The 27,936-nt window shown below is 44.2% G+C and overlaps 1 protein-coding gene across 1 annotated transcript in view; it reads left to right on the top strand.

The window, feature by feature from the left end:
* The first annotated feature begins 414 nt into the window (after nucleotides 1-414).
* Nucleotides 415-27,936, top strand: part of LOC112968547 (guanine nucleotide exchange factor DBS-like) — a 164,861-nt gene continuing 137,339 nt past the window's right edge. The window contains exons 1-2 of the mRNA XM_026070972.1: nucleotides 415-556; nucleotides 19,023-19,106. Coding sequence (XP_025926757.1) covers nucleotides 415-556; nucleotides 19,023-19,106 — 226 coding nt within the window. The remainder of the gene's footprint in view (nucleotides 557-19,022; nucleotides 19,107-27,936) is intronic.

Below are 27,936 nucleotides of genomic sequence, written 5' to 3'. Positions count from 1 at the left end.
AAGACTTTTTTAAAGCAAAATTCTTTGTGGCCATGTCTGACATTCTCTTTAAGAGGCATCCTGTGATCTTACAGCATGCTTCTGGAATCCTCTTGCCTCATCCTAGCTTATAATATAGCTTTAAACTAATGGTAAGGAAGGGCACGGGCTTGTGCCTAGGTTTACAGCTTTAGCTCTGAATGAGAGAATAACGTAAACTGATATTGAGAGCAAGGAGGGAAAACAAACACAGTCAATAAGCCTATAAAAGTCTTAACCAATTGCAATGGTGAACATCCTGCTGGTGGTGGTGACCTTGAATGAACTAAGTGGGATAAAGTCACCAGCCTGGACTGACAGCTGAAGAACCAGGCTGGATTCCAGCAGACAAAGTGAGAGAGCAGATTCCTGACAAGAGTCTCCTGAGCTCCGGCAATGGCTTCTTGGTGTCGGAAATGTGGACAACAGGTGCCCAGGAATCCACCCTTCTCTGGTGTCCGAATAACAGAAGGAGAAATGAAATCTTACCATGATTTTATAGGAAGGTGCATTAAACTGGAGCACATGGCAAACAAAGGTATGTGCAGCATCTTTAACAGAAAGAGCATCTTTTCTTAGTGGTAGCTGCATTTCATTCCTCGGAGATTTGCAAAGAGCTTATTTTTTTAATACTTTCTCTAGGGAGTCAGTGATGTAAATAATTTAAAGAGAACTGGCTGGGTTGGTATCTTAACTGCAGTATGACGATGTTACTTGGCTTGGCTGTATATTTCTGGGATATTTGCAGTGATTTGACCTAGAGGAGGTTAAAAAGGAATGCTGGACTCCTGAATAGAAATTCATTTCACTAGGATGTTAGACACTGAGGTTTCTGTATATATGTCTGGAGCAGGTATTTGTTGTGCATATAATACCCTTTTGAAACCAATGCAAGGAGATGGGGCATTGGGTTTCATGACCCAGTTGATGTTGTCACCCCCATGCTCCTAAATTACAAAGCAAAAGGTCAAAATCTTCCCCATTGTGAAGCTTCTGGTTTCCTTCTACCCACAAAAGAAACTTGGCCTGCCAAGGTTTTTGTGCTCTGTGTAAGGTGTGCAGGATAGTATTTTGGGTTGCTAGTATAAGATGCTGGTGTCCTGGCAATTTTTGTCAACTGCATGTAAGCTCTGAAGTGGAATGATGTTAGCTGAGTCCATGCTGTTGATTATTTAATCACATATTGAGATAGCTGAAACAGAACACTTTTCTGTTTGTCATTAGAGAGAAAGATTAACCAAAGAGCCCTTTGGTTTCGGTTGTTCTGTTAATTTGGATAAATGCTTAGCAAAGCTCGAATCCGGAAGCATAATGTTTGCTAGTACATGACAGAAATCTCAAAACATGCAAATGACTGTACTTTCCATTGAATTGTTTGTTATGATTTAATTAGTTCTTCAGCAAAACTTTTTTCAGATGGCCATGAACTAAGGTCACAGATAGCTTTGGTTCTTCCTTGATGAAAAATATTTGGAAATGTGTATTTGAGTTGCATTCAGTGTGGAAAACAACATTCTGCAGGAAAAGATGTGGACCAGAAGCAGGTGATCTTCTGGCAGCTGCTGCTTACAGTAAAATGGAGTTTGCAGATGCTTTAACAGGGCTCTAACGCACAATGCGAGGGTTTGAAAATTGCAAAGCCAGCTCATTGCACTCTGCTTCTGTTGGCCGTTCGTGTTATCTGTGCTGATTTAGGGGCTCAGTGCCTGCCTAAGCACTGCAGTATTTGGTTGACCTTTTGGCAATGCTGTTTCCAGTTGCATCCTTTCTAGGGAGGCATTCCGAGTTCGGTGCAGCCTGGCAAAAATGCCTGGTACCTGAAAAAAGACAGCACAGAATTATTCAAAGTTCTCTGCTGAATTTGTGATCGAGGAGGTTCCAGGCTGCTTACAGCTGTAGAAACCTGTGGGCTATTGGAGACAGCTTAGGTATTTGCTTCTCTTCTTCCTGTAGGTAGAGAGGGGAAGACACTGGCAAGAGCTTTGCCATGGTTACTGTTCCCAAGGAAACACCTTCCATGCCTTTCGTGTTGAGACATGGCCTGGCATAGTATTATGGGCAGAAATTCCTTAAAGTCATTGCTGCAAGAGAATGGATAGTGTTAGCTCTGTCTGAGACTGTCTCTGTTTTGTGAGGCAGGGAGCATCTTTGCTACTGGGCCACAGGAAGGGCAGAGTTAGGTTATTGTTAGGGGCAAGATGCCTTCAGCTGCATCTATTAGAGCATAATTGCTTGACCTGTGGAAAATATACCAGTGACAACTCTCGTTGGGTGTGGTGATCGTGTTGGACTGGGGCTGAGACATGGGCAAGGTGGCAAACAAATTGGTAGTAATGACGTTGCCTGGATTCTTTCCTCCTGCTCTTCCATGACCTGACTCTGACCTTGTGCTCATCCCTCTGCTTTGCTGGGGGCAATGGAGGGCATGTGCAGGTAACTACAGCAGCAATAACTGAGGCCACGTGGTTGCAGTTAAGAACTGCAGTGGCAGAGTCCTTTCCTGTTGGGGTTACAGCTGAGTGGCCCAATTCTCTTGCGTCCTACAAGGACTGAGCAGCCTCTCTGTTCACTGCGGGAGCATGACAGAGAAATGCACTGTATCTTTTTCTCTGGGGTGATTTTTACTATTTTCTGACCCCTTGAGATCAAGCACTCCCCACCCCCAGGCAGGCAGTCTGAATTTGCCCATCGCGGTGAGAGAATGCATGAGACCAAAGGCAGAAAGGGAAGGCCGCAAGGAGAAATGCTGCTGGGACATACGGTGCAGCAGGAATAAAAGGCAGAATTTCCTGTGATGCTGTGGTACTTGAGGAAATATCTTTCATTTTTCTGTCTAATCTATTAATTGCTAATAGATGGTTAAAAGGTCCCTTATAGCTTCTGTGGCTATATCTTAAATTTCAGACTACATTCATCCTGGTGTAGCCAGAATTGAATTTAAATACCTGCATGTACCCAGATCTCTGCATCTATGCTGTTCCCTGGGTTTAATATCTGTGGCAAAGACTGCTGCAGGTAACCCACCTTCAATCAGCAGAACCCCACAGCAAGCTGGGCTGTACCATGCTAACCCAGTACCTGGATCATGCAAGTTCAAGGCTTTCTTTGAATCAGTGATTTGTTTTGAAGAGTGATTGTAAGTGTGGTTGTGGTCTCCTGTTCCATGTAATGAGACAAGTAGAGAATGCTTATGAAAAAAGAGTGTGGGAGTATGAAGAGCAGTTTCCCAGGGGGTGAGTGATGATTGCTCAGAGCAGAGCGCTACAGCCTGATGGAGATGAGGGAAAGGGGCCCTCATCTTCCCACAACAGGCGGAGGAGGGACCTTGCTATATGAGCTGGCCAACATGAGCTAAAATCCCCTTTGGGGTCTGATGCACAATAGTGCTATTTTGAGCAGCAGTATGTAGCACTGAGACTTGCTGGGAGCTACAGCTCCAAGGTGCACGTAGCTGAACATAGCCAAGGAGAAGGAGCACCCAGAAGGTGAGACAAGAAGTGTGACAGGGACTGCAGTCAAGAGCTGATCCTCCTTGTGGTGCTCCCAGTTCCTCATGAAAAGAGATCCTGAAGCTGAAAGCAAAACATAGCCTCTTGTCAAAAAATGCATCGTTCTTGGACACGCAAACTCATATGCCCTTTCAGCAGTGATGTAGCTATTCATGCCACCTGGCTGCTGGTTAGTATCTTGTATGCTTGAAGATACCTCCTGCCAAAAAGGTGCTCTGCATTCAGGCCCCTCTGTCCCCAGAAGTCCTTAATTAGCTTGTCATGAGATATCTGAATCCTCTAATGGGGCTGTGCTGCTACTGGGGCTTAACATGGATGCATGAGCCTTTGCCGAGTGGACCATGTTTCTGCAGGCTGAGGAGCTTGAGGCTACATGTGGATTATGTATTTTTAACTGAAAAAATGTATTCTTGTCTATGCTCAAGGCTGGTGGCTGGGAAAAAGATGGTAATGAATCTGCAGACACAAAGGAGTAAGCAGCTCATTACTGAGGCTATTCAAGATTCCGCTGTTACTGCAAAAACCAGCAAGATCTCCTCATCAGTGGGCTGGAGACCTGTCTCTTGAGCTAGCAGTATTTCTGTTTTTGTCCTTCCCTAGGACAGAGGAATGCAGCAATTCTGACTGTCCAGCAATCATAGGCACTTGTCCATTGTCCTACAGCTGTGTCCCTATTGCAGCTGGAAATGAAAAGCAATTCTTCATATCTATCTAAAGGAAGAAAGACTGAAATATGAGAAACAGTTTAGAGCAGTTAAGGACAAAACCCAACTTCTCTGGTGCTATCTCCAGAAGGAAATCCCATCTGAATGAGACAAGGCTGGGATTTCTTGGAGGACTTTTTGGAGCTGCTCTTCCTTCAGTAGTGAAATAAATGAGGAACACCTTCCTTTCCTGCATATTTGGTCTCTTTACAAAGGTGCTGGTTACTGAAGGAAGTATAACTATCATGTGAAGAATGAGATCTGTAAATAGGAAGTACTTCTAAACCCAGTGAGTTCAGTTGCAGTCTCCTCAGGCCTTGCTCAGAATTTTTCTCTTTATTGGCATTCAATACCTATTCCCTCCTTTAATGAAAAAATTGCCTGGGGAACCTGAGATAAGTCAGCAAATATATTTTTTTTTCAGCTGGCTAACACTGCAAAGGAAATAACTAGAATAAAAATACTCTGTTTTTCATATAGGTTTTTATAACAAAAGATTGTTATCTTAGGTGCCAGTCTCTCTCTCCACCTCTTCCCAGTGATATGCAGCCTGCTCTGCTCCTGTTGTACAATACTGAACCCTGTCAGAGAAGTCCAGAGATGGCAGTGAAAGTAGGGAAGGCATAACTTGATTTCCATTTGAAGAGTTTTGAGAGATAAGTACTACTGAGAAGATCAAGAGAAGAAATTGTCGGAGGATAAGTTATAGCAGAAGCCTTCTGGGTACTTATGTTTTCCCCTTCCTCCCACAATACCAGAAGAAGAAGCAACTCACTGAAATGGAAAAGCATTAAACATGGATGATAGACAGATTGCTGTAATTGGTAATGGTTTGTTAATTTGTAGGACTTATTACCACAAGATGATAGTTCAGTTTACTTTTCTGCATTGCCTGAACTGCAGTGCAAATTGGGGAGAGGATCTCGGGCAAAAATAGTGCTCAGTGTGATGGGAGGTTGGGGAGAATTTGTATGCAGTGTTCTCGCCCTGATTCTGCTCATGGAGCTTCATTTGCCATGCAGAACCCCTTTTAAAGACATGTTTCTGCTATGCAAATATGTTGATCTCGTGTATGAATTGTTGCTTCTTTATTTGCATTTCTTTCTGTATATTAGTCTGCCCAGTGAGGTTTCTAAATCATGGACTCTCTTCTCCTTCACCCTCTGGACATTGGATAGTAGAGTTGGTGGTGCTCAAAAATTAAAAAAAAGGATAAATAAAACTTGGTTATAGCAGCCCAGCTTCCTATCTATGGATATTTGGACTGTATCAGGTTTCTTGTTCCACAAATTTTTGTTCCTATTAGTTCATTCCACTTCTCAAGGGCAAAGAAATCCCCTATTCTTTTGCAGCAGCAAGAAATGATGACCAAACATGATTTTTTTTTTTAACTTTTATAACCCAGGGTGCCTCAGCAACTTTCTGTTCTGCTTAGAAGCAGCACCTTTTATTCAGAACATGTTCCTGTGAGTCATTAAAATGGGGGTTGCAGAGTTCAGTCAGTTTGTTTAAACTATTGAGTCATTGCCTTGACATGGTGCAACTGTGGGGGGCCTCTAAGGAGCAGTGGTCTACATGACTGAAGATCTGATTATAAAACTTGTATGCTGCTAATTAGCAAGGTCATCCTCCACTAGCATCAGGAAGAGCTGAGCTGAGAAGACAAGGGGGAAAAAGTAAAGGAATGGGATGATCTGTGATATTTTCCCTTTCACTTGTACAGGTTGACTTTACCACTAGACTCAGGAGGAGTGATCTGCCAGTAACAGGATGAAACTGGGGGAAGCTCCACAATTTTTTAATCAAAAATGTAATAAGAATCAATGGGCTAGAAATTAAAGTGAGAGCTCTGAAATAAGCCTATTCCTTTGCTTTAGGGGGCTCCAAGGGAAGCAGTGGATTTGCAGTTGCCTGGAGTCCTTAACATAAGATTAAAGAGCTTTCTAAAATGCTTATTTAATCCAATTTCTGTGAACTTCTTGTGTATTCAACAAGTCAAACAATGAACCAAGCTGTGTCTTCTGGTCCTGCAGTGAAAGATCTGGGAAGATGATGCTAGAGTTAGTTACCTGGGTATGAGCTAATGCTTGTTGTGTTTTTGGAGTGCTGTACTCGGGAGTGAACAGATGGACATTGTGGGGTCAGATGCTCAGACATTACGATGTATTTCAGTGAAACTGGGGTGAATTAGACCAACTGAGGATCAGGTCCATGAATTAAAAAAATATATATATATATGGTTTTGTATATACTGCAGATGCTTGCCAGTAACACAAAACTGGAACATCAGTAGGTGCTACTCTATTCCATATATTGGCAGGACAGTATTTGGATAGTGCAAAATATTGTTCTACTGAGACAGGTAGAACTAAGCCTTTTGCATCTACCCCATTAGATAGCAGACACATCGTACAGATGCACGCTGAAGTTATCTTTACTAATTATACAGAAGAAATGTCTGGTACTTAAACTAGATTTACAAGTGTTATTTTTTTATGAAACTGAAGAGGTGATGCCTGCTGAGCCTTCCTCTGAGCATTCCTGTGGATTGAGAGGAATTCCCTGCTGCCCCTTTTCCTGTGGGTTCGTTCCCTTTCTTGCCTCGCTCCTGTGTAAAGTTAGCCATTGAAGTTCACTTGCAGAGTAGCATTTAGTCTTCTGATTCCCCAGCTGGATCTGCTACTTTGTCTGCAGCATCTCTACATGCAGGGGTAAGATGCTCTTAAGTGTAGCAATCTATGGTCTGATGCACTTATCAGCCACTTACACGGATGCGATACTTGGCCATAACCCTTTGGAGGGTTCCCTCTGCTACTAGAGGACAAGTCTCTGCAGGCTGGTTACAAATGCTGCCCGGGAGAGGGCAGTGCACTACACGAGACCTTGTGTGATGAATTCTGCTGGGTACTGACTGCCCATTCTGGGGCTCGCACTGGAGCTGAGCTCGCCCTCCCTGCTTAATTCCGCTGTTGTCCCTTCACTGTGTGCCAGCAGCAGTGCATCTCTGCAGCCTCCCCTCCTGAGAGCAAAAACAGCTGGAGACAAGTTTTCATGTAAACTGGTTTCATGTGAATATTTATATCGGCATGGGCAGCAGAATAACATTACACATGCACTACAGCCGGTAAGTTCATTTGTTTGGCATGCAATTCAGGGGAGGCTAGGGCAGGAAAGTGCAATGCAGCAATGTATTGTATCTTGTTGCTCTCCTAGTCTGCCTGTGTCCACCTAGTGTCTGTCCGTAACACTGTAGGTGTCTTGAGGTCTAATACGTATCCAGTACTTAGCATGGTGCTGCTCTATTTAGTGATTTGGCATTTGTCTGTAACAACATGATAAAAATAGCTGGGTTTTACATGTAATACTATAATCAGTGGGATAATCCGTGTTTGTTGGCTGATGGGCAAATGATGGAAACACTGGCTGTATTAGCCCTTAGAGACCCACTCCCGTAGCTTGACCATATGGACAGCTTTGGTCTGCTCCTCATTTTACAAGTGGGGAGCTGAAGGTTGGCTGGTGACCTGGAGTCCCCTCCCTCTGCCTCAGTTTCCCGATCTGTAAAATGAAGGACACTTGTCTCTTGAGCTGGACTGATTGCAGGAAGTGTAGAAGCAGATGCCACTACTGCATCATGCTTCCTAGGGGGAAGCCAGCCTGCTCTGCTCTAGCACCCTTTATCTAAAGCTACTGAGCTGCTAAGGTTTGCGCTAGCAAAGGGACAACTTTATCGATAAACCTGGTACCAAAGTAATGACCCACAATTGCTTCGGTCAGCTTTACCGCAATGTTACTGTTGTCACACCAACATGAAAGCACATGCATACTTTAGTCACTGAAAACTTGCGAGTGTCCTGAAGTATTTGTTGAACTGGGGACCTTCCTGTGACTAATGACATTATTCCCCTGTCTAAGAACTGGCTTTCCAACCAAATTTGTAGGTCTTGTGCAGTATTCTCCTTTGCCTCTAAACAGCACTGTGCGGTGGGGAGAGGGTGTGCCCCGGGGCTAGCGCTCCGAGATACTATTTGCAGCAGTGCTGTTGGTTTTCCTTGGCCCTGAATACTGTTTAAAGTTATTTTAATGAGAGCCCTTTCCATTCTTTAGTCTGGGCAAGTGAATCTGTTTAGTCTCTGCTGGGATTTACCTTAATTTATCCATGCTAAGCTGCAAATGCCTCCAAGCATCTTAAGGAATCTGCAGGATCTGAATGGGATCTGCAGGGAAGGAAGAAGCCAGCTGTGCCTCGGGGAGGTTTAAAGCCTAGGTGCGGTGCATGTCAGAGGTCCCCTCTGTGGTTTGTGTAAAAGCAGTTACTAAGCAGTTTGTGCGGTCTCCTCCAGAAGAGCGTCAGCTCTTTGCAGTGCTGGTTAGATCCAGGACAGCTTCCACAAAAGGCTGCCTCTCTCCATCCGCCTCCCTGCCTCATGTGAACTCATTACCGCAGCGGGACTCCAGGGAAGCAGCCTGAGACACGAGGGAGGGCACACGCTGGGGAGCCCGTGGCGCTCGGAGGGCAAGGCGAACCTGTGAAGTGTGGGGGGTTTTTTGTTTGCTTTGTTGTTTTTGCTTTTTCTGATGGACATCTGAACTGAGATGGTGGTGACAGCTTGAAGACTGCTGGAGGGGTGGCCGGGTCTCTTCAGGCAGACAGGTCGGCTATGAGCAGTGTTTGTCCTGTTACTGAGATGTGCATGCCAAGCGCCGCTGGCGGCAGCGGTGGCTGCTACGGCTCAGTGTTTGTCTCCAGTGGCAGTAACCGGGGAAATATTTTTGAGCTAACTGGCCTCTGTTCAGGAGGGAGCAAGAGAACAGTCCTTTGGCTCCCAGGCCGAGTGGTCTCTCATAAAGTAATTATGTGAATGGGCTCTAAAATGGTTTTGCTGGATGCAGTAGCTCAGAGCAGAGCCAGTGGCTGGGATTTTGTAAGATGCCGTCTGAGCTGTGAAGCTGTCTGCTGGCAAGCTCTGGGGAGGAAGGAGTGTAGTCTGCCAGCCAGTCTGCTGTATCTCTTGATTAGCTTAGTGTCAACGTATTACAGTGAATGGATTTTAACTCTGCAGTTTGCTACATGTGAGTCTTGTTAGTCTCGATGGATTTTAACATGTCAGTGTGGAAATGTGAAATCTTCTTTTTTGCATTCTGTTCTCTGAGCAGGAATTTGTGCTCCAGCAATCCAGCATTGCTGTGAAGCAAGGATTTTTGGAATAAAATGAACTAACTTTTCCTCTGGCAAGGATTAGAAACCATCCAAAAGTGCTCACTGCTGAGGGTCTAGCCAATGGGGTGGGTTGCACTGCCTTAAATCTGGGCGAATTCCTTGAAGGTGCAGCTGAGATTGGACTCTGACCTTTAATGTCTTTTAATCAGGGAACTTTGTCTTGTGGGGAGCTGAATATAACATCCCCTATGCCACATCCCTCCTTATGCTCTGTAAAATTGAATAGTGTTTATCTCCCTCCCCCCCCCCAAAAAAAAAAAAAGTTTGCTGTGCAAGTGATGTGGGATGGTGTGGTGTTTTGTTCTTTGCTCATTATAGGTAGCTCATAACATATAGTGAAGGTTTATTAATCAAGATCTCTTCTGATTTTACACCGATACTTTTACAAGTAGCTTCCTAACAAAGCCTGAGATACAAAGTGACCTGAAACCTGAAAAGTGGGTGTATGCTTTAACTTTCTTCTCATACCGAAACTGAATAGTTGTAGAAATCCTTAAAGTGGGTTTACAGATGTACGTTTCTACACACCAATATGTTTGTGTACAATATGTCAACACTAAATCAAAATACTGTTTTTCTTTCCACTTTCTTTCCAGTTGCTTCGTCTGGGAGAATGATTTCATTCAGTATCTGAACTTTTTGACTTTCCTCCATCATTTTAGATTAATACATGTTTAAATGTGTAACAAAACAACTCTAAGCATGTGTACGTTTCCTCTAGTTTCAGCATGTGGACTTGACTTTTCCTTAAGCACAAGCACCTGCCAGAGGGGTCTGCTCAACTGGCAACAACCTGAAAGCCTGGATCCAAAGCCTTTGAGCTTGGGGGAAGTTCAGGTTTGGATCCAAAAATGTGGTTCACTTACATTTCCGATGTAAAGAAAGAGCATGCTGGACTCCTTTTGACTAACACTTGCAAAGTCCTTACAGTTTGCTGACAGCTGGTGTGATATGAGAGGAAGCGTGAAATTTCCCTCTTGGTAATGTAGATGTTGACATGCAAATAACTATAGAAATTATAATTCTCCCCACTGTCCCTGCCTCCTCGATGTCTGCCTGTCTGGAGAACTTACCTTCTTACCTGCACAGCATTCAAATGTCTTCTGGAGGTTGCCACTAATGATGGTACTTTGAACTTCTCTTGAAACTTTCATTTAGCAATCTCCAGGGTTTTCACCTTTAGGGTTATAAGATTTTTTCCAATTACCACAGTGGCCCAAGATACCTAACATAGAAACCTAAAGTGAGGGAATTTCCAGTTGGAAGGGCATGATTTCAGTTCTTTAAAAGTTCTTTCCAGGTTTGTCACAGTAGATTCCCAACAAGGTATTTTACAGGAGGGCATAGTACTTGTTTAACTGAAAGTCTGTAACCATCCTCTGAGCATGGGAAACCTCAACCACTAAACAGGTTTTCCATCTGACCTTTGCACTCCTGTGATTTTTATTCTAAAAGTGAACATCAAATTTAGCCACCAAAATGAACTGAAAATACAATGATCCGATATAATTTGAGCAATCTTTGCTGAAAAACTTAAAATAGGAAGAAATAGTTGATTTTGCCCTGTGTTCATCATTAGGCCACTCGGAACGCAGTGGAAACGATCATGATTAAGCATAATGAAAGGAAAAAACTTCAGAGCGGATTTGCTATGCTATAGAAGGCACCAGTTCAGCATCTGCCCAGGTAGGCACTGAGGCTCACAGATTTTTGAGCCCTCTAGAGATGGGTGTGCATTTTTAACCTTTCCCTCTGTGATGGACAATGTTTGAAGAAGCTTGCAAGGCAATTCTGTCCACACCATGCCCTAGCTCTGTCCCCCTTCCCAAGGGATCAGAGCATATCTGCAATGCATCACTTGAGACAAGTTGGCAGCTTGCTTCTAACCTTGCTTGTCTGGATTTCCACTGTGTTAGCATAGACAAAGTTGGTTTTCTTCTTGCAGTAGAAACAGGAAGGCTTTAATCTCACCTCCAAACATGGATGAAAACTTAAATATTTTGGAATAATCTTGGAAGTTAGTTAGCAAACTTTGCTAGGAAACTTGTTTTTAATGAGAACAGAATTGTATTTAAACAAATACACTTTGTGAGTCTTACAATGGTGCTTGGCTAGCAAATGATCTGAAAGAGAAGATGACGCTAGTCACCTACGCTGCAGTTTGGCTGTTGCTTTAAGCTGACCTGTGTGTGATTTACTACCGAAAGAGGTAATCCTAGCCTTGGCAGTGTTCCCTCCCCACGCTCTGTCAGGGCTAGCACTTGTACCCTCTGAGCTCCTTTGCAGAGAACTGACCCAGTTAAGACATAATCCGCTAAAAATATTGCTTCACTTTTATTTACAATATCTTTTTTCCTGACTTAGTTTTCAGTTGACTCCACTTGGGTTAGCAAGAAAAGTGGTGGTGGGAATATGCAGAAGGATAAGGAAAAGGATGCGATTTCTTTTGTTAGCCTGATTATTATTATTATTTTTAGTTCCTCCCAAAGCAAACATTAATCTGTAGTGCAGCCAGCTGGTATCAGTGAACTGATCTTGCTGTTTATCTGTTCAGGCTGCAAGAATAAACTTTTTGATAAAGTAAACAAAGGGCACAAGCAGTGAGGAAGGGAAATAGAATTTTAAAAAAACCTTCTTTCTCTGGTATAATAACCTTTTTCGCCCTCAGGAAGGGAAACTGTTTTACTTAAAGTGCTTGCATTAGGAATTCTGTTCGGCCAGAATATTTTTAAATCCTTTAGCCTGTTCAGACCTTGTCAGTGATGACATGCAAGCTTATGTCTCCTTGGTGTATGGAGTGTTTAATTCCTGAAATCTGACTTAGCTCTGCTGTCCCCTTTGCTAGGGGTATGGGTTGATGTTCTTGGCCAGAGGAATTATGGCCTTGGAGATCACTCAAACTGTAGGTACTTTGCATCTTAAACGCTGGATTTGTGTTCCGTTTTGGTGTGTTTTAGGAGGAATGAGAAAGCCCAACAGTGATCATTCAGCTCTTCAAATGAAATCTCTGGCCTTATGCTTCTCCCTATCTAACTTGTTTCATGTCAGCAGTCAGAATTTTCCTCAAAGCCACAATTTTAAATAGAACACTGGGGATTATCTTTGCCTCTGAGCTTGCCCAGAGTCGAATTAGGCTGGTGTACTCCAAGTCTGATGAAGATTTTACTTCACTCCCAGGTTTCTTCCTTTCCTCCTTCCCCCACGGTGTAATAGAAAGTGAATTACATATTAAGCCATCATCAAGAAGAGATGAACTTTGCTCTGGAAATTTGTAACCCCTTATTCCAAGATTAGTGACCTCAGATGGGGGAGAGAAGCAGTCCCCTCCTAGCCAGCAGAAGGCCAGGCAGTTGTAGTGTTCAGTCACTAAAAAACAAAGAAACCCCAGTGTCCTCTGATGGCTCGTTGCCTCTCGGTGTCTTTCATGGAGCAGTGGGCACTGCCGTGTCAATCTGCTCAGCACAGTCACGTCTTTTATTCCAGCAGGTCGTCTTTCTGACGCTCTTGGAAACCGTTAATTGCCATTAGCATATAAAGTAGTTTCTCTTTGCTCAGAAAAAGCGGGGGGGGGGGGGGCACACACACACAATATTATACTCACTGCAGCTTTTAATCAGCTGCTGTTGGCATAGCCCAGAAGGCAGCAATCTGTGGGCTGGGCTGCAGGAATACATACAGCTGTGGTGAGAAATAAAATAGGAATGTGTGTGTGTGGTGGGGGGACCCAAGCATGTTTGATTTTTGAGTGAGGAATCGTGAAGTGTGACTGAAAGGCTTTCCCCTTAGCGACGAGGTGGCACAGTTACAGCTAGCCCCCCTAGGGATCTGGGAGGGGGGAGAAGCTGGGCGAGACAGATGGCTATAGTAATTGCTTTTCTTTTTCTCCCCCTCAATAGAAAAGCTTGAGAAACAACTGCAAGGCCTAATTCTTCTGAAGCTAAACTGTGTATGTAGTGTGGAGTTTTGTGGGGTTTGGGTTTTTTTTGTTTGGTACAAAGACTTGGACAGTCTCTGCTAGGAATTGAATATATACCAGTTTAAGAAGAGCGCCAAGATAAGACTGATTTGTTTCCTCTATTATCTCATCCTTACTCAGATTTTAATTGTCCTGGCAAATTCAATTAGCTGAAGTAATGAACTCCATGGTGTGGGTAAAGATTCAGCTTTGGCAACCTGTGTAGGGGATTGGTATTGCTTCACGTAATATTGTTAGATCAGCTAAGCTTTTTCTTTTTTAAATTTGAGAAGCTGTGTGTAACTGCCTCTTCAATTAAAATTAAGACCACAAGAATAACTATGCAGAAGCTAGGTAATGTCTGAATTAGGGTTGCCCAGATAATTCTATTCCAGCCACTCAACTAATATACATTTTGATATGATCTTTAATTGCATGGTCATACTCTATTTGTGTCAGAGGACAGGACTGGAGTGACCTGGGCTTGCCAAATTTCTCCTGCAGATATTAGTAAGCTGCAATGAAGTAAGACAACTGTTTTCAAGCTCCTATGATGTGTGTGTCAACTTCCTAAAACTTTTGGACCCCTGTGCAGTTGAAACATGCCTATCATCAGCAAGTTTTTCTGAAGTAGTCTATGAGCCTGTCGCTGTTAGCAGCTTCATGTGTCAACCTAAAGCAGGGTTTTCTCAGCTGCAGTATGTGACCCACAGTAAAATGGTACATTGCTTCTGCCCAAAAAGCTGAACACCACTTCCTGCATGCATGTGGCTTGTGGTGCCCAGGCAAAGAAAGCTACAGATCCTCCTGGGATAAAGGCCAGTGGGAGGTATGTGCTGATTAATTCTCATTAACCCTAAGAAAATGTCTTGACTTTAAAGGAACCGGACCTCCTGTATTTTGGTCTGCATCTTCTTGGTTTACTTTTAAGAATTTTTTCCAATTCTTCTTTTAGTCAAAGATTAAACTTCTTTTACCAGCCCCAGGTAATTACGTGATTCCAAGGACTGGGACTTCTGCTGCAAAGTTTGTGCTGTAATGGTGTTATGAAACCATGACTACTGGAGAGTTAGTGCCTTAAGCACTGGCCTAGGGAAAGATGCCAACAGGCAAAAGTTACCTTGTGTGCAGCTGGCTACAGATACTGGCATTTCCTAGCCACATGGTCTGATTTGCCTCCTGGGCTCAAGAGGGTCCTTCTCATTTCCTTAAACTTCCTTGCAGTCTCCAGTTCCTTCTTTTGCTGCAATTCCTTTTCCCTGTAAGTCAGTGGGTGAGCTATACTCAGTTACTTGAATGTCCAATTCCTTGTCACCAAACATATTTTATAGCACCTTTCTCATCATCTGAACCTCTCCTCCCCCAGGTATTATGGGAAATCTCATGTGCCTCATAGGAGAGAGTCTTGCCTAGTCAGGGGACTTGATGAGGCTTAACTGGCCTTCAGCAGTTCTTGTTTCTATTACTTCATCTTATTACGCCACAAAATTCCTTTGGTAAGAAAGGGATCTTCAGAAACCAGAAACAAGCTATTTTTAAAGCAAGATCATAAACTGTATGGAGTGGGGGGAATGTTCTGCTCAAGACTGGTTGATATTAATGATGCCTTCACATTGGCAAACATCAAAAGCAAACTGCTATGCTGGTAGTTTTTGTTGCCTCAGAGCAATGAGTAAGTCTGAGATGCTACAGATGGAGGCAAAGGTCTAGTTCATTTGCCATTTCTGCCGAGTGATGTGTCAGACACTGGAAACTCTTGTTCCATTTTTGCAACTATGCTTGAAGGAAGCTCAGCCTTGGTCACCCAAACCTGAGTGCTGTGTCTAGCTGTGGGAACTGCACTGCTGCCACAGGGTCTCTGCATCTTCCAGGTGAAGTCAACAGTATTTTCTTCAGTGGATGCCCCAGGGTATCTCAGTTCTGAGAGTCCAAACTGTTTTTAATTATTACCTCTTCCCCATTATTTTTTTCTGTTCCTGGATTCAGATTATAGTCACCTCTAAACTTCCCTTTTTGTCTCCCCTTCTGCCTCCTTCTTGGTGCCAATCTGTGGTTTGAGATGGCGGGAGGGGGTAAGTGCAGTGCCTTGGGGTGGCAGGTTAAGGACTTAGTTGTGGATTTCTGACTTCCCTGCCTTGTCTTTGGCAGATGTGCAAAACTGGTGACTTTGTGCTGGTCTGTCATTCCTATGAACAAGTGTTGTCAGAAGAGGAGAAAACAAATTCTGGGAACACTGATGTCTGAGGATTAAGGACTTATGAATTTTTGATATGGACAGAATAAACTGGGAGGAGGGGGGAGATTTCTGTACTGCTGCAGCATGGCACTGAGCTGCTTTTAATAGTGTCAGCTGGGGTTAGTAGGATACCTGGGGGGAGAACAGGAGGCTGTTCAGACCCTTAGCCTTTAAGTGACAGTGTGCTGTATTGAAAGCAAAGCCCAGCAAAAGGCATAGGAGGGAAGTTGAAGTCAGCTTTCTGTCCTCAGGTGTTCAGTGGGCTTTCCTTTGAGAAACTGAGCATAACTTAGAATATGATGTGCTGAGTTTGGCTTTATCCTCCATTTCTATGGATTCCCACAGACCATAACACTGAATTAGGTCTTGGGTGTCCAGAAATAGAGGCTCAGGGCAATGTTACTGTCTTTGGCATTTCTGTTGCCTGCAAATTTGTAGACAGGGCTTTTGTCATATTTTAAAATCAATTACAAGTGAATTTTCTACTGATGAAAAGATCCTGATGGCTGTTTTGCTCCTGGAGAGCAAAGCCTTTCAGCATCTGCAAAACAAATACAGCACAGAGACCAGCACATGCATTGCCAATGAAGGAGGCCAGCTGCCAGCCCTGTTGGGGGCTTATGTAGTCTTTGGCCCCTCTGACACCTGTATTCAATCACCTGCTTGCTATGGGAGCCTTGTGAGGTATAATCACGAGGAGAGATAGGACACAAGTCCATTGACTTTCCCCAAGCAGATTTCCAAACAGTGCCAGCAGTATGCTGGAGGAACAGCCACAGGTTCCCTGCGCAGCATGGGGCACCTCTCTGGGTGGAGCTGCGTGACTTTTAGCAGATCTGCTATAGTGATGGAGGCTGGCGGAAAGAGGGTGTGATGCGGACAGCCACTGCACTCGGGCTGCTAGGAAGAAGTGTCGATGCACATAAGGTTAAGCTGCCCTGATAGCTAGGCAGGGATGAGGCAGATCCCAGTTAATTCCTGCTCTGGAGGAATCAGCTGGGGAGAAAAAGTGAATACTGCTAAGCGGATGTCAGCATCCACCTGCTGCCTGGCAGAGTGACCAGGATCCCTCAGCTTGCTTGGACAGGCTGTGTCAATTCAGCTCATAGCAGCAGACCTCTGTAAGGTTTCTTCCCGTGCCAAGCTGTTTCCACAGGGCCATCTCTGGAAGTTAAGTCATGGCTCTGCTTTGTGCAAGATGCTGTTTTGTGATGCTGGACTGGGGTGTAGTTTTTACCGTTGCAGATTTGGTGCCTTGTGGGGATGTGGTGGTTCTCCTACAAAGACTATCTGCTTTCTCACGTGTTCCCATCTCTATTGCACACTCAGGTTTTGACTGAGAATAAGTCACAACACAATGCACATCACTGACCTGCTGACTAAGTTGTCCCACTATGTCTTTGGAAACAAACTGTTCTTTTCCCTACCTGCAACCTCACCAGCTTAGGAAATCTTGAGTCTCACTGGTCTCTTGCTATGTACACACACTGTACTTGACAGTCAGACCCAGATCTTGGGTAATGGCTCCTGGGCTATAGCTGCCTGGCTCAGTGCTCTGCAGATACCCAGCTTGGCTATTGGGAGCAGCATATCTCTGCTCAGAGTGAGAATAAATTAGTCCTGGTAGACTACTGCACATTGGCTCTGCTAACTCTAAGCAGCAGTGTAAGCAGATACATGGCCTTAGCAATAGAGTGGACATGACTTAGAGAATGTGATGTGCTGAGTTTAGCTTTATCCTTTTTCTGTGGATTCCCACAGACTTAACACTGAGTTACCTCAGGTCCCAGTAAAACCCTTGAACATCACTCAGACCAAGCCCTCTGCCGTGATTGATGAGTCTACTCTTCCAGTTGCTCTTAGACACTTGCAATGTCAAGAACCAGAGAAGCTGGTAATGGGCTGCATAAACAGGATGGAAATGAAGATACCACATCAAAACTGTCACTCATTCTCATTTGACTTTTCTGCACTTTAGTGCAAAGGGAGGATTTGCAGGAACAAACCTCCCCCCTGCTGCCCAAAGATTTTTCCATTGCTTGTGATTATTTCCTTGTTTTGTGCATCAGCCAGAACTATACTTCTTTGTGTACTCTGTGTGTTGCCCTCTGTCTAGGAGAGGGCATGACCCATGCTATCCAACTACTTTGTCTCAAGGCATTAGTGAGGTGTATGGAAGTTGAAAAAGTCTGAAGGATTAGGGAATGAACAGGAAAATCTGAGTGATGTTATGTAACTCAAAACTAAGAATCCCTAGTCCTGGAAAGGATTGGGTTTGGTGTCTGAAAGATTGTGTTTTGGGCAAGAGACTGGGACACAGGAGAAAAGCTAATTTCTAACCTCTTTGACCTCCCTGTTTCTGGACAGTTTATTTAAAGTTGGGTGCCTACATTGTATTGATATCAATGAAGATCTTGGTGCCTATAAAGGAGCTGGGCAGCTACCTGCCTTTAGTGAGATCTGTGGTCTGTCTGCACCCAGCTTCCTTCCTTCCACCTTTTGCATGTACAATTTAGAGGTGAGCTGTGCAAAGCCAGGACTTGTTGTTGTTCTCTAGCTGTACAGTAACTAAAAGCCCATTGTAATAGGTGCCATGGTAACATAAGGAAACCTGGATCCTGCCAGCTGGGCTGTCAGATACTCCCCTGTAAATAAACTGTTGCTGGTCCAGACTGGGGTGAAGAGCAGGGAGACCCATTGGATGCACCTGTTATAGAAAGATCAAATTAGCTCAGTGTGAGATTGTAGTCGCTGGTCACTGTATAGATCACAAAAACACGCTTGTGGTGATTTTCAAGCCAAGCTATCCTTAGCTCTTTAGTGTACTTCAAAAGAACAGGCTTTGTTTTCCTGAGAAGAAAGCCTCACAACCCTTTATTTCCTCCTTTTACTGTGTATTAGCTAGTAGCGGAAAAAGCATCAGCAAAGGAAACTCTGTTGCTGGGTTGGTTACACAGAAAGTCCTTAGGCAGAGAGCAGGGATGCGGTGGAACATGGCACTGTGTGTGAAATAGGCTTTACTGTTTCAAAGACTGAAAAGCTGCTTTATATGGGAGCCCAAATGCAGTGAATTAATATGGAATATGAAGCAGTAAGGAGCAGACTGTCAGTGTGAAAAAATCTGTGACAAGCTCTGGCTGGTTTATGAAAAGCTCCCTGAAATTACAGGACAACATCTAAAGTAACTAAGCTGAAGATGAGACTCTGTAAGTGTCATAAGCTTTTCCATGACAAGCAGTCATATAACATCTAAACCAACAGTCAAGCCAGGCTCTTTTCCTTTGAGTATGATCTTTGTTTTTCTGGGTTCTCAGAGGACTGGAAAGCGATTGTTAAGATTTCATTAACTCATTGAAGATTTCTGTTTTCACTTGCACAGATGAAATCATGCAGCAGGAGATACGGCCGCTGGTTGCAGTGGATATAATAGAGCAGCTCCACAGGCAATTTGCCATCTTATCAGGTAAGAAGTTGCTAGCAATCGTACTCTGGGCTTCTCTTGGAAATGTACTGGAATCTGTCACGCCAACTGTCATCCTTCAGCTCTGTACAGCAGTTGCAATAGCGCTTTTATACTGCTAGTGAGAAGAGCTATTTCAATATTAACCATTATGAAGGTTTATTACAATCAAACCTTCATAATGCATAGAACTGATAAATGCCATCTTCCTGTGCTTGTGTTTCTTCAGGCCAATTAATTTTCTGTGCTTTCCCCACACCCCCGGGGAGGGGGGGAGCAGGAGGGCGGAGATCTAGAGTGTAAGAAACTTAAACCTTCTTATATGCATCTTTTATAATGTCTAAGCATCTTGTTTGTGGGAAAAGCTTTTGGCCCATCAGGGAGCTGTTTGTGACCTTCCCCTTCTTCCTCATTGCATTTGTTTTACAAATGATTCATTTTTAAAGTGTAAGGTTCTAATCTTTTAAAGATTTATGATTATTATATATTCCTTTGTTTGCCTGAGGTTTGCAATCACACAAAATGACGCTATTCCTGCTCCAAAGGAATAGCTGATGTTGAAATATTTGCTGAATTATTTAACAAGCTTCTTTTGGCTGTTGCTGGGAAAAACTCCTTATCTGGGTCCTAGAATGGCCTCTGTTTCTGCCTCTCTTTTGTAAAAGAGGAAATGAATTTGCTTTCCTTCTTCTCTGTAGATGCAGATGATTTGTGCAAAACACTTAGATGATTGTATGATATGACAAACAAAATACAACTTCTCTGAGTATATTCGATACTAAATGAAGCATCTTTGAACAGGCAGCCTTGAATCCCTCATCTGAGGGTTTGCTCTAGTTCTGCCCGTGGGCATTGGCCTGTATAGGGTACATGCCATTAAGCTCTCTTGCAATGGTTTGGTGTTCACACACTGCTGCTGTGTGAAACCAGGGATGGGGCCCATCTCCACAGTATGGAGCACTTCCAGAAGCATCTTGGAGCTCAAACTTCCCACCTTGCTAGATCAGATTGCCTTAAATTTAAGAATTTGAGAACTGTCCTCAAGTGTGTTGCTCTCCATCTCTGGGGCAGCAGAACAATTGCTGTGATCCACAGCTGGAACACTGCTAGAAGGGGATTAAGGGGTGTGAGACCTTTCTTACTGTTGACATAGGGCAGATGGTTTTCCATTCTGGAGGGACTTAGAAATAGCAAGTGGCCTTAGACACTGACCCATCTCTACCTCCAGCACTGAGATCAGGGCATGTCTTGGAAGCAGCCAATTGGCAGAGGGACGAAAGGGTGGATCCCCTGCTGATGAAGCTGTTGGCAAGGGCTATGTATCACTGCCACATGGATTGTGAAGAGAGGGACAGAACACAAGTCCTCCAGCGCCGGTGTTGTGGTGCTCTTGGACAGCCAGCACCTCTGCTTGGTGGAGAGGAATGCTGGGAGTATGCAGACCCAGCTCTGCAAATGACCAACTTGCCAGGCCCAGTCATCATTGCATCCTCACATCTTTTACGCTTCTGCAAAAGCTGCAAACTGAAATACAGATCTTAAGTTGCTTAAGACTTGTGTTTGGAGCTTTCTAGGTAGCATCCCATGGCTGTTTCATAAGTTTGATTATCCAACTGTTTGGCATTCAGCAGAGGATATTGACTGAGGGGAGGTGGAACCGGCTGCCTCATATGCAGTGAAGCATTTCAGGGATTGCATCTTCCTAGAATTCCCAATACAAACACACCTCCATGCAGAAAAGCATAAGTAATGGTGCACAAAATTGTTCAAACCTTTTGCATCCCACAGTTATGTTTGCTGGACAAATACGCTCCTTTTGAGCCTCGAGATTAACACCCGTCAGATCATGAGTAGGCTGCTTTTCTGCTCTCTTTGTAAGCAAGAAAACACTTAACAGCCAGTCTTTCCAGAATGCTCTGCTTGCTCTTCTGCTCTCCAGGCATGCTAAGCTGGTGAAAATAACATTGTTTTCAAGGCCTTTGATTTACCTGATACCAGTGCCTGAAAATATTGCTATCAGTCTAAACAACATTGTGCATATTGAGAATTCAGTGCCCCATGTGTCATGTCTATCTGGTAAAATGTGGAGGATTACTTTTCTTAAATCCCATTACCTTGCAGCATTTGAGACAATAAAAGCTATATATGACGTGTAATGTGCAACTCGCGGGAAGTGATTTACTAAACAGGAAGAAAACACCATTTCCAGTTCCAACGAGCAACATTAAATGTGGCACAGAAATGACAAGGACAAATAAAGCCATTTTTAAGTATTTCTTTATGGACTTGTCATTTCAGCAATGCCTGTATACTCACCTGCTATCTGATCAAATTCAGCTTTTCACATTTGGTTTGATTCTTTCATTGCTGGATGCAATGAGAAAGATCTTTAAACTTGAGGTACTTAAAGTTTTTTGGAATTAACTTTTCATAGAAAGGTGGGGGAATAGAAGACTTGTTTGTTAGGGGTTGACAAATTACTGGTTCAATCAGCATATAACTGTTCATAACAAATACCAGAAGTGAAGAGGCATCTTCCAGGACCTTGTCTACATAAAGAAACAAGATTCTACCTGGAGAATTTTCAGGTTTATTTAAAATCTCTGTACAGTCCAGGAATAATACCCTAATGAGGAAAGCAGGGCAATCTGGTTCATAATTTGTAGATTCATTTCAGTCTAAAACTTGCAGCTAAATTTGGAAACCTGGATATCTACACTGAAATCTCTAAATCCCCATGGCATTCTGTTAAGGAAAACATGAACTTAAGATCATCTACTTGAAGGTCCCTTTATCTCAGTATCTTATTCTGTCAGTGACCAGTGTGGGGGGGGAGGGGGCGGCTAGGGAAAAACATAGGAACAGGAGTCTTCCTACTGTCCTTTCATTACCTCCTGCAAACTGAGGCTTAGGTACTTAAGTCGGAAATGGCCAGACTTTTCAAAATGCCTTTCTCTAAGTTACTTTCATTCCATCTAGCAAAGGACTAGGGGTGGTGTGGGTGGTTTTTTTTGTTGTTGTTGTTGTTTTGTTTTCTCACTCCAATGAAAACTGGTCTGGGAGCTCTCCTGCCTCATTTTACTTGAAGTAATTCACACAGATGACCTCATTTGGTTTTCAGGCAGCTCCACTGCTTTTTCTTGCAGCCTGCTGCTTTTCATTAGGCACAGGCAACCACAAATATTTTGGTGCTTCAGTGCTTGCCTGCATGGAGACTGAAAATCTTCTGGTATTCAGCCTTTTTCCTGGTTCTGCATGCTGTGATATTCCGGCTCTGTAGTCACTGCCTGACAAAAACTCTGCCGTTCGGCTCCATCACAGTGGGTAGCAAGACTCCCCCTGCTTACTTGTAGAGCGCTTTGGACTGATGGATCATATAATCTGCTTTTCTGCCCAAGGTTATAAAAACGGACTGTACTGATTCATACTAGCTGAGGTTATTTCCTTCACTTTGTAGGCTGCAGCCTCCAGAGGGCAGCTAGATGCCTCTTCCACACGTGTGTGCACACTGCTCTGTGGATGTTAGTGGTGGCCGTCTGGCTCGTGCTACTCCACAGCCTCTAACGCTTCTCTGTTGAGCTCTCCTGTTCAGTCCTGAGGACACCAGATCCATTTGTTCAATGCTAGTGACGGTAACTCATTGACTTTTGTGGAGTTTGTTGTAAATGAATATTTGGTTAATTTCAGCTTTTTTTTAATACCTGGCAGCTGAGGCAGCTGCAGTGCAGACACGATATCCCCAGCAGAAAAGCAGAAGGGGACGAGCAGAACAATTGAAGGCTGTTTCCTCTGGATGTGACTTGTTGCAGAAGTGCAGCTGGTCCCAGTGTCTTTGCTTAGTCATTAGAAACATTTTCCTCTACTGTTGCTGTGTACAAACTTACCAGAAAAGGATCAGACTGTCTTGCAGTCTGAACAGATGGTAGAAGTTATTATGTAGCCAGCTAATGAGTTTGATTGTTAGGGCCTGGTTATAATGAGTGTATTGGATACTGTCAGCCTCTATTTGTCCTGGCCCTCCATCTACCAGAAGAACCAAGACCGTACTATCCATGCCAAGAACAGGGAGATTGTTCAAAACCTTCCCTGGAGTGCTGTGGTTGTGGAAAAGGCTGTGTGCAATGCGGTATTGTGTCCTGAAGCACACGTAGTCCTACTCTGGTCCTCTTTTCCATGAGTTGACCCAGCCCTGCTTAGCTTGTGAGATCTGCTGGGAGCATTGGTTCGCGTGGTTAAATTCTAGTCCTGAAACCGCTACTGCCTCTTTCTGTGGAAACAACGCTTCCAATTATGGTTTTACAGCTGTGACAACATAGGAGTGCTTTATGCACATACACAGCTATGTCTGACCATGTGTTTCCTGCAGTTGTTAAGGTTTAAAGATGGGTAATACTGAAATGCTGGCTATTCTAACATACACCAGCTTTTGCCAAAGAACGAAGAACCACTAGGAAAATACTGGTCCTGTCCTGCTGACAGACTAAACCTGCCGTACCAGTCTGTGCTTAGGAGTACTACTGCCCCCTCCCTCTTTATCTGCAGTTTCACACTGTGTTCTTATCTGTAATTACTCTGTCAAAGAGCCCAATCTGCCAGTTGCAGCAATAATGGATCCTGTTAATAAATCACGAATTTGAGATAAACTGTCACGAAGTGTAGTAGCAGAGATTCATTTTCTTTATGTTCCTGTTAGGTTAATGGACTTCAGTAGATGGAAGACTATATCTTAAAATGGTAACTGATTCCCAAGCCAGTTTAATTTCCAAAGCCTGGAGGGTATTTAGCCGTCTGCTTCCAGTTCAACTGAGCATTTTGGAAATCCTGGCCTGACCCTACCAAAAAGCCAGTTTGGAGCTTACATAAAAATCTATACCCAGGAAGCCTGATTTAACTTCCAGCTGAAATTCAGCATTTGCAACCCATAATCAACATTGTGGGGGGAGGAGGAGAACCCTCAAAACCAAAGCTATTCCTGAGCATGGCACAAGCAAAACCTGAATGAGGCAGAGAAACTTCAGCCAAGACGTGACTGAACCCTCTGGCTGTCTGACCCAGTGGATGAACTGTACTCAGCTCTGCTATGACTCAGGCAGCTCTCTGCATGTGGGCAGACCTGAGCAATTTGCCCGACAGTGACAGCAAAATTTGAAAGAAAACTTTCCGGTGTTAACGGATGAGTTGGTGTCTGTGGAAGGCTTAGCCAAACTTTTGCAACTACTCCTCCCAATGGCCTGTTTTTCCAAGGGATTCAGTATATTGCATAAGATCTGGTGAGCTGCTACTTTAGAAGTCTAGCTATTAGTGTTACTGGAAGAGCTGCTGGCTGTTGAATAAGACTTAATGTAGCCCCTGAGTACCTAAACCCTGGATATGTTTGGTGCCTGGACACATGTGGCATAGCTGGTCTAGAACTGAGGAGCGAGAGTACCTAGGATCCAGGTTGTGTCCAGTTATTTGGCTTGCAGTTGTGATCTCTTGCTGCTTTGACATCAGTCATACCAAGATGTGACTTTAGCTATGTGAGCTATTGGAATTGGCCCTCACCTTGTTTGTTACTCACACCTTTTGCACTGTAAAGCAAAACTAAACTTTCCCATACCTCTAAATCCTGTTGTCCCCTACCTATATTCCCCTGCAATGCTTCAGCTGCTTTGCTGCCACAGCTGAGTTCTGGCCCAATCTTCAGTTTAAAACAGGAAGCCAGGCTGCATTGGCAGCTGGAGAGTCCATTGCTGTATCCTGCGATACATGAGCTTGTTTTAAGGACTTGGGAAATATGTAATAGGAGCAACTATAAATGCTGCATAATATTCCTGGGACACTAGGGAATCGGCACACATAAGCATGAACAATGGTCCCATTGCTGTGCCTCGCACTCCTCTGATACAACTTGCATGCCATCTCCTGCTTTCTTTCCCTTCCATATTCATCATATACTTCTCTCCTGTCACCCAGGGTCTTCCTGTTCCTTTGTCCCTGGCCCACAAGAGAAGGGGAAAAGTTGAGCAAGAAGCTGGGGTGGAAAATAAGGAAAGTGCCCAGGATGAGAAGGAAAGGGGTGATGTGATTCCGTTGGGAAACCAAACAGGAGGTCAAGCCAAGTTGTAGCCTCTTCCACTTGAGTCTTGCCTTTCCCCAGACAGCCCAACCAAATGCTCCTGCTAATGGTTTCTGCCTTTTGTTCCCCTAGTTACTGAGTTTTGCACACCTGTCAACACAAAAGATTTAGCTGCTTATTGATGACTTCCTGCAACCATACATCAAAATCAATAGTCGGTATGCCCCTCTGTGCACACATACACACCACAGCGGGTTGGGAATAGGGCCCAGCCTGGACCTTTGACACTATGAATTTGGGTTGGATGCAAGGCAGGATGTTGGCTGTCTGCAGAGGCAGAGAGCAGAAAGGAGCCGGAGCTCTTGAGGGAAACCGGTGGAGCTGATGGGTAATAGCATGTGTTTGTGGGTGCTATCTGGGGGAAGCTCAGGTCTGTGTCAGGAGATGGTAGGCAAAATCCAGTGGAGTTTTCTCTACAGGCAAAACTCTGGGGCTAGCTGTGACAGCATGGCCTGGTGTCTGACCGTGTGAGGAGCAGTGACCCCCAGGAAGACCCATGGGAAGCTGTTGGAGGCTCCCTTGAGGGCAGGGCCAGGAGCCTGCCTGCTATGAGTTCAGCCAGAGGCCTCTGCTCCTGCCAGCTGAACCTCCAGCTCTTGCTGCTGCTGCTTGCAAGGGCCACTGCCACCAGCTGCTCTTTCCCTGGCCTGACTCCAGCATTTGGAGCTGCCAGAAGGTGCTGGAAGTGGCTGGGTTGCTTGAAGAGTGCTGCAGGGTGGCATCTAACGGGAGCCTGGAGGAGCTGCAAGTCAGCAAGACAGATGCCTGTGCCTTTCATGAAGACAGTTGCTGGGCCTGGCCATGTTCCTGATATCTGTTTTTCACTGTATCTTTGTTCCTGCCTCTGACTGCACTGAACTCGAGCTATTTCCCGCTCCTCCCATGGGGCCCTCTAGCTCAGCTCATGCCTCACGTTGCCCTGGCTTTTTGTCAAGCTCCACTGCTCCAGGCAGCCCTTGGCCCCCTTATCTTACTGCGCAGACACTGCTGAATAGAATAGACGTGCCCCAGCTGGCCGAAACGTAACCCTCTTCTCAGCTTTGTGCTGTGTTCATGCCGCTTGCTCTGCTCAGCACTTCTTTATTTTCTCTCTCCCTCCCTCCTGCTGCCCTCACTTTCTACTTAAAATGTCCTTTTTTCAAGGAATATTCTTTCTTTTGCCCTTCAGCAGAGGTGCTGGACCTTCTGTCCCCCTCTGGCTTACTTATGACAGACTGTAAATTTTTTCTGATCAGCAGTTACTCTTTACGCTACGCTAAGTGGTGCCCGGGAGCACAGGGGTTAAGCACAGTCCCAGCAAAGACAAGGACTGTAGGGAACCTTTGGGGCCAAATTCAATGCACTGAATCCTTATGACTGTGGAACTGACTGAAGACTGTTCATGCTTGCTTTTAATCCCTGCCCTGCCAAGGTATTCAGGAGCCAATTGAAGTATTTTGTGGAGTTGGAAGAAATCTGTTTGTGACTCCCTAGAAAGCGAGGGTGGTGGCCCAGAAAAAAGGGCTGCAGCTTGTCAGTTCAGATTCTGCAGAAATTTGCATAAAGATCTGAACACAGCAAATGCTGCGGCAAATCTTGGTTTAGTGTTAGGAAAAAAATGGCATTAACATTTAGAGATATGCAGAACTGCTTTGTCAGAAAGAGTGAGCTTTCCAGACTCCTTTGGTTTATAAGGAGCTTCCCTCTACTTTGCTAAATAAACGGATATAATATTGTTTCCTCTTGTAATCTTACTACTGCTCCAGGTTCAGGCATGGGCAAGAACAGCCTGTTCCTCCTAACATATCTGTGCTGTTACTTGCTGATCATCATTTTGGAGATACCAACTTTCTCCCTGCCATAATACCTAACAATTTCTGATTGATGAAACTTCACCCTAACTTCAAAGCATAGCAAGAACTGAGGGTTTCCTATCTTTATTAGAAATACAGCTGTCTTCAGGAGTCTTCTGAGCTCTCTTCTGTAGTAGGTAAAAGTTGCCTTCACCTTGGAGAATGAGATGGACCCCAAGAGAGGTTAAGGTTGCGTGGCCTAGTCAGAGGCAAGGAGCTCCTGGATCTTGGCTAAATGATCAGACTGCGGCTGCTTCTGTCTGGTCCTGTTAGATTTGTTGCCAGTGGTGAAAGGAAGAAGGCAGCATTTAATCTGCTTTCATCCGTTCCTCAGATGGCTTAGTAGAGATGATCCTGTGATAAAAATAACCTCCTAGATACTTACAGTACCTCCTCAGCCTACTTCATCAGACTTGGGGAAAAAGACTATTTTAAAAGCCAGAGGAAGAGGAGGCACACGTATGAATGTGGGTGTAAGAGAAAGGGAAGATAAAAGGGATGCACAGAGGCCCTGGAGAGCAGGAGCACTCAAAGTGCTATTGGAAACCTGTAGTTTAGACAAATCTTGAATATAACCACAGCTGAACTATCAGGGGCTTGAAGGAGGGGATCTTGGGGATCTTTGTCTTGTCATCCAAGGGCAAATATTGCTGCTTTAAACGAGAATATACCATGCTACTACATTTCTGCCTCTTAAAGAGTTGATTACCTTTATAACGGAGTACCTGAAATATGAGAATGAGGAAGGGTGACACCCAGGAACCATGTGAATGTATGCAAGTATCATGTATGAGATACCTTGGTGTGTACTGCTTTCAGCAAAAAAAAAGACCAAGCAGACAAGCCGTTTAATTTTCTGGGCTGTTACTGTTCATGCCCAGAA

This window comes from Apteryx rowi, unplaced genomic scaffold (genome assembly GCF_003343035.1).
Source record: "Apteryx rowi isolate R43461 unplaced genomic scaffold, aptRow1 scaffold_32, whole genome shotgun sequence".
Classification (NCBI taxonomy): Eukaryota; Metazoa; Chordata; class Aves; order Apterygiformes; family Apterygidae; genus Apteryx; species Apteryx rowi.
The sequence above is the reverse complement of the archived record's forward strand: the minus strand, read 5'-3'. Positions and strand labels throughout refer to the sequence as shown.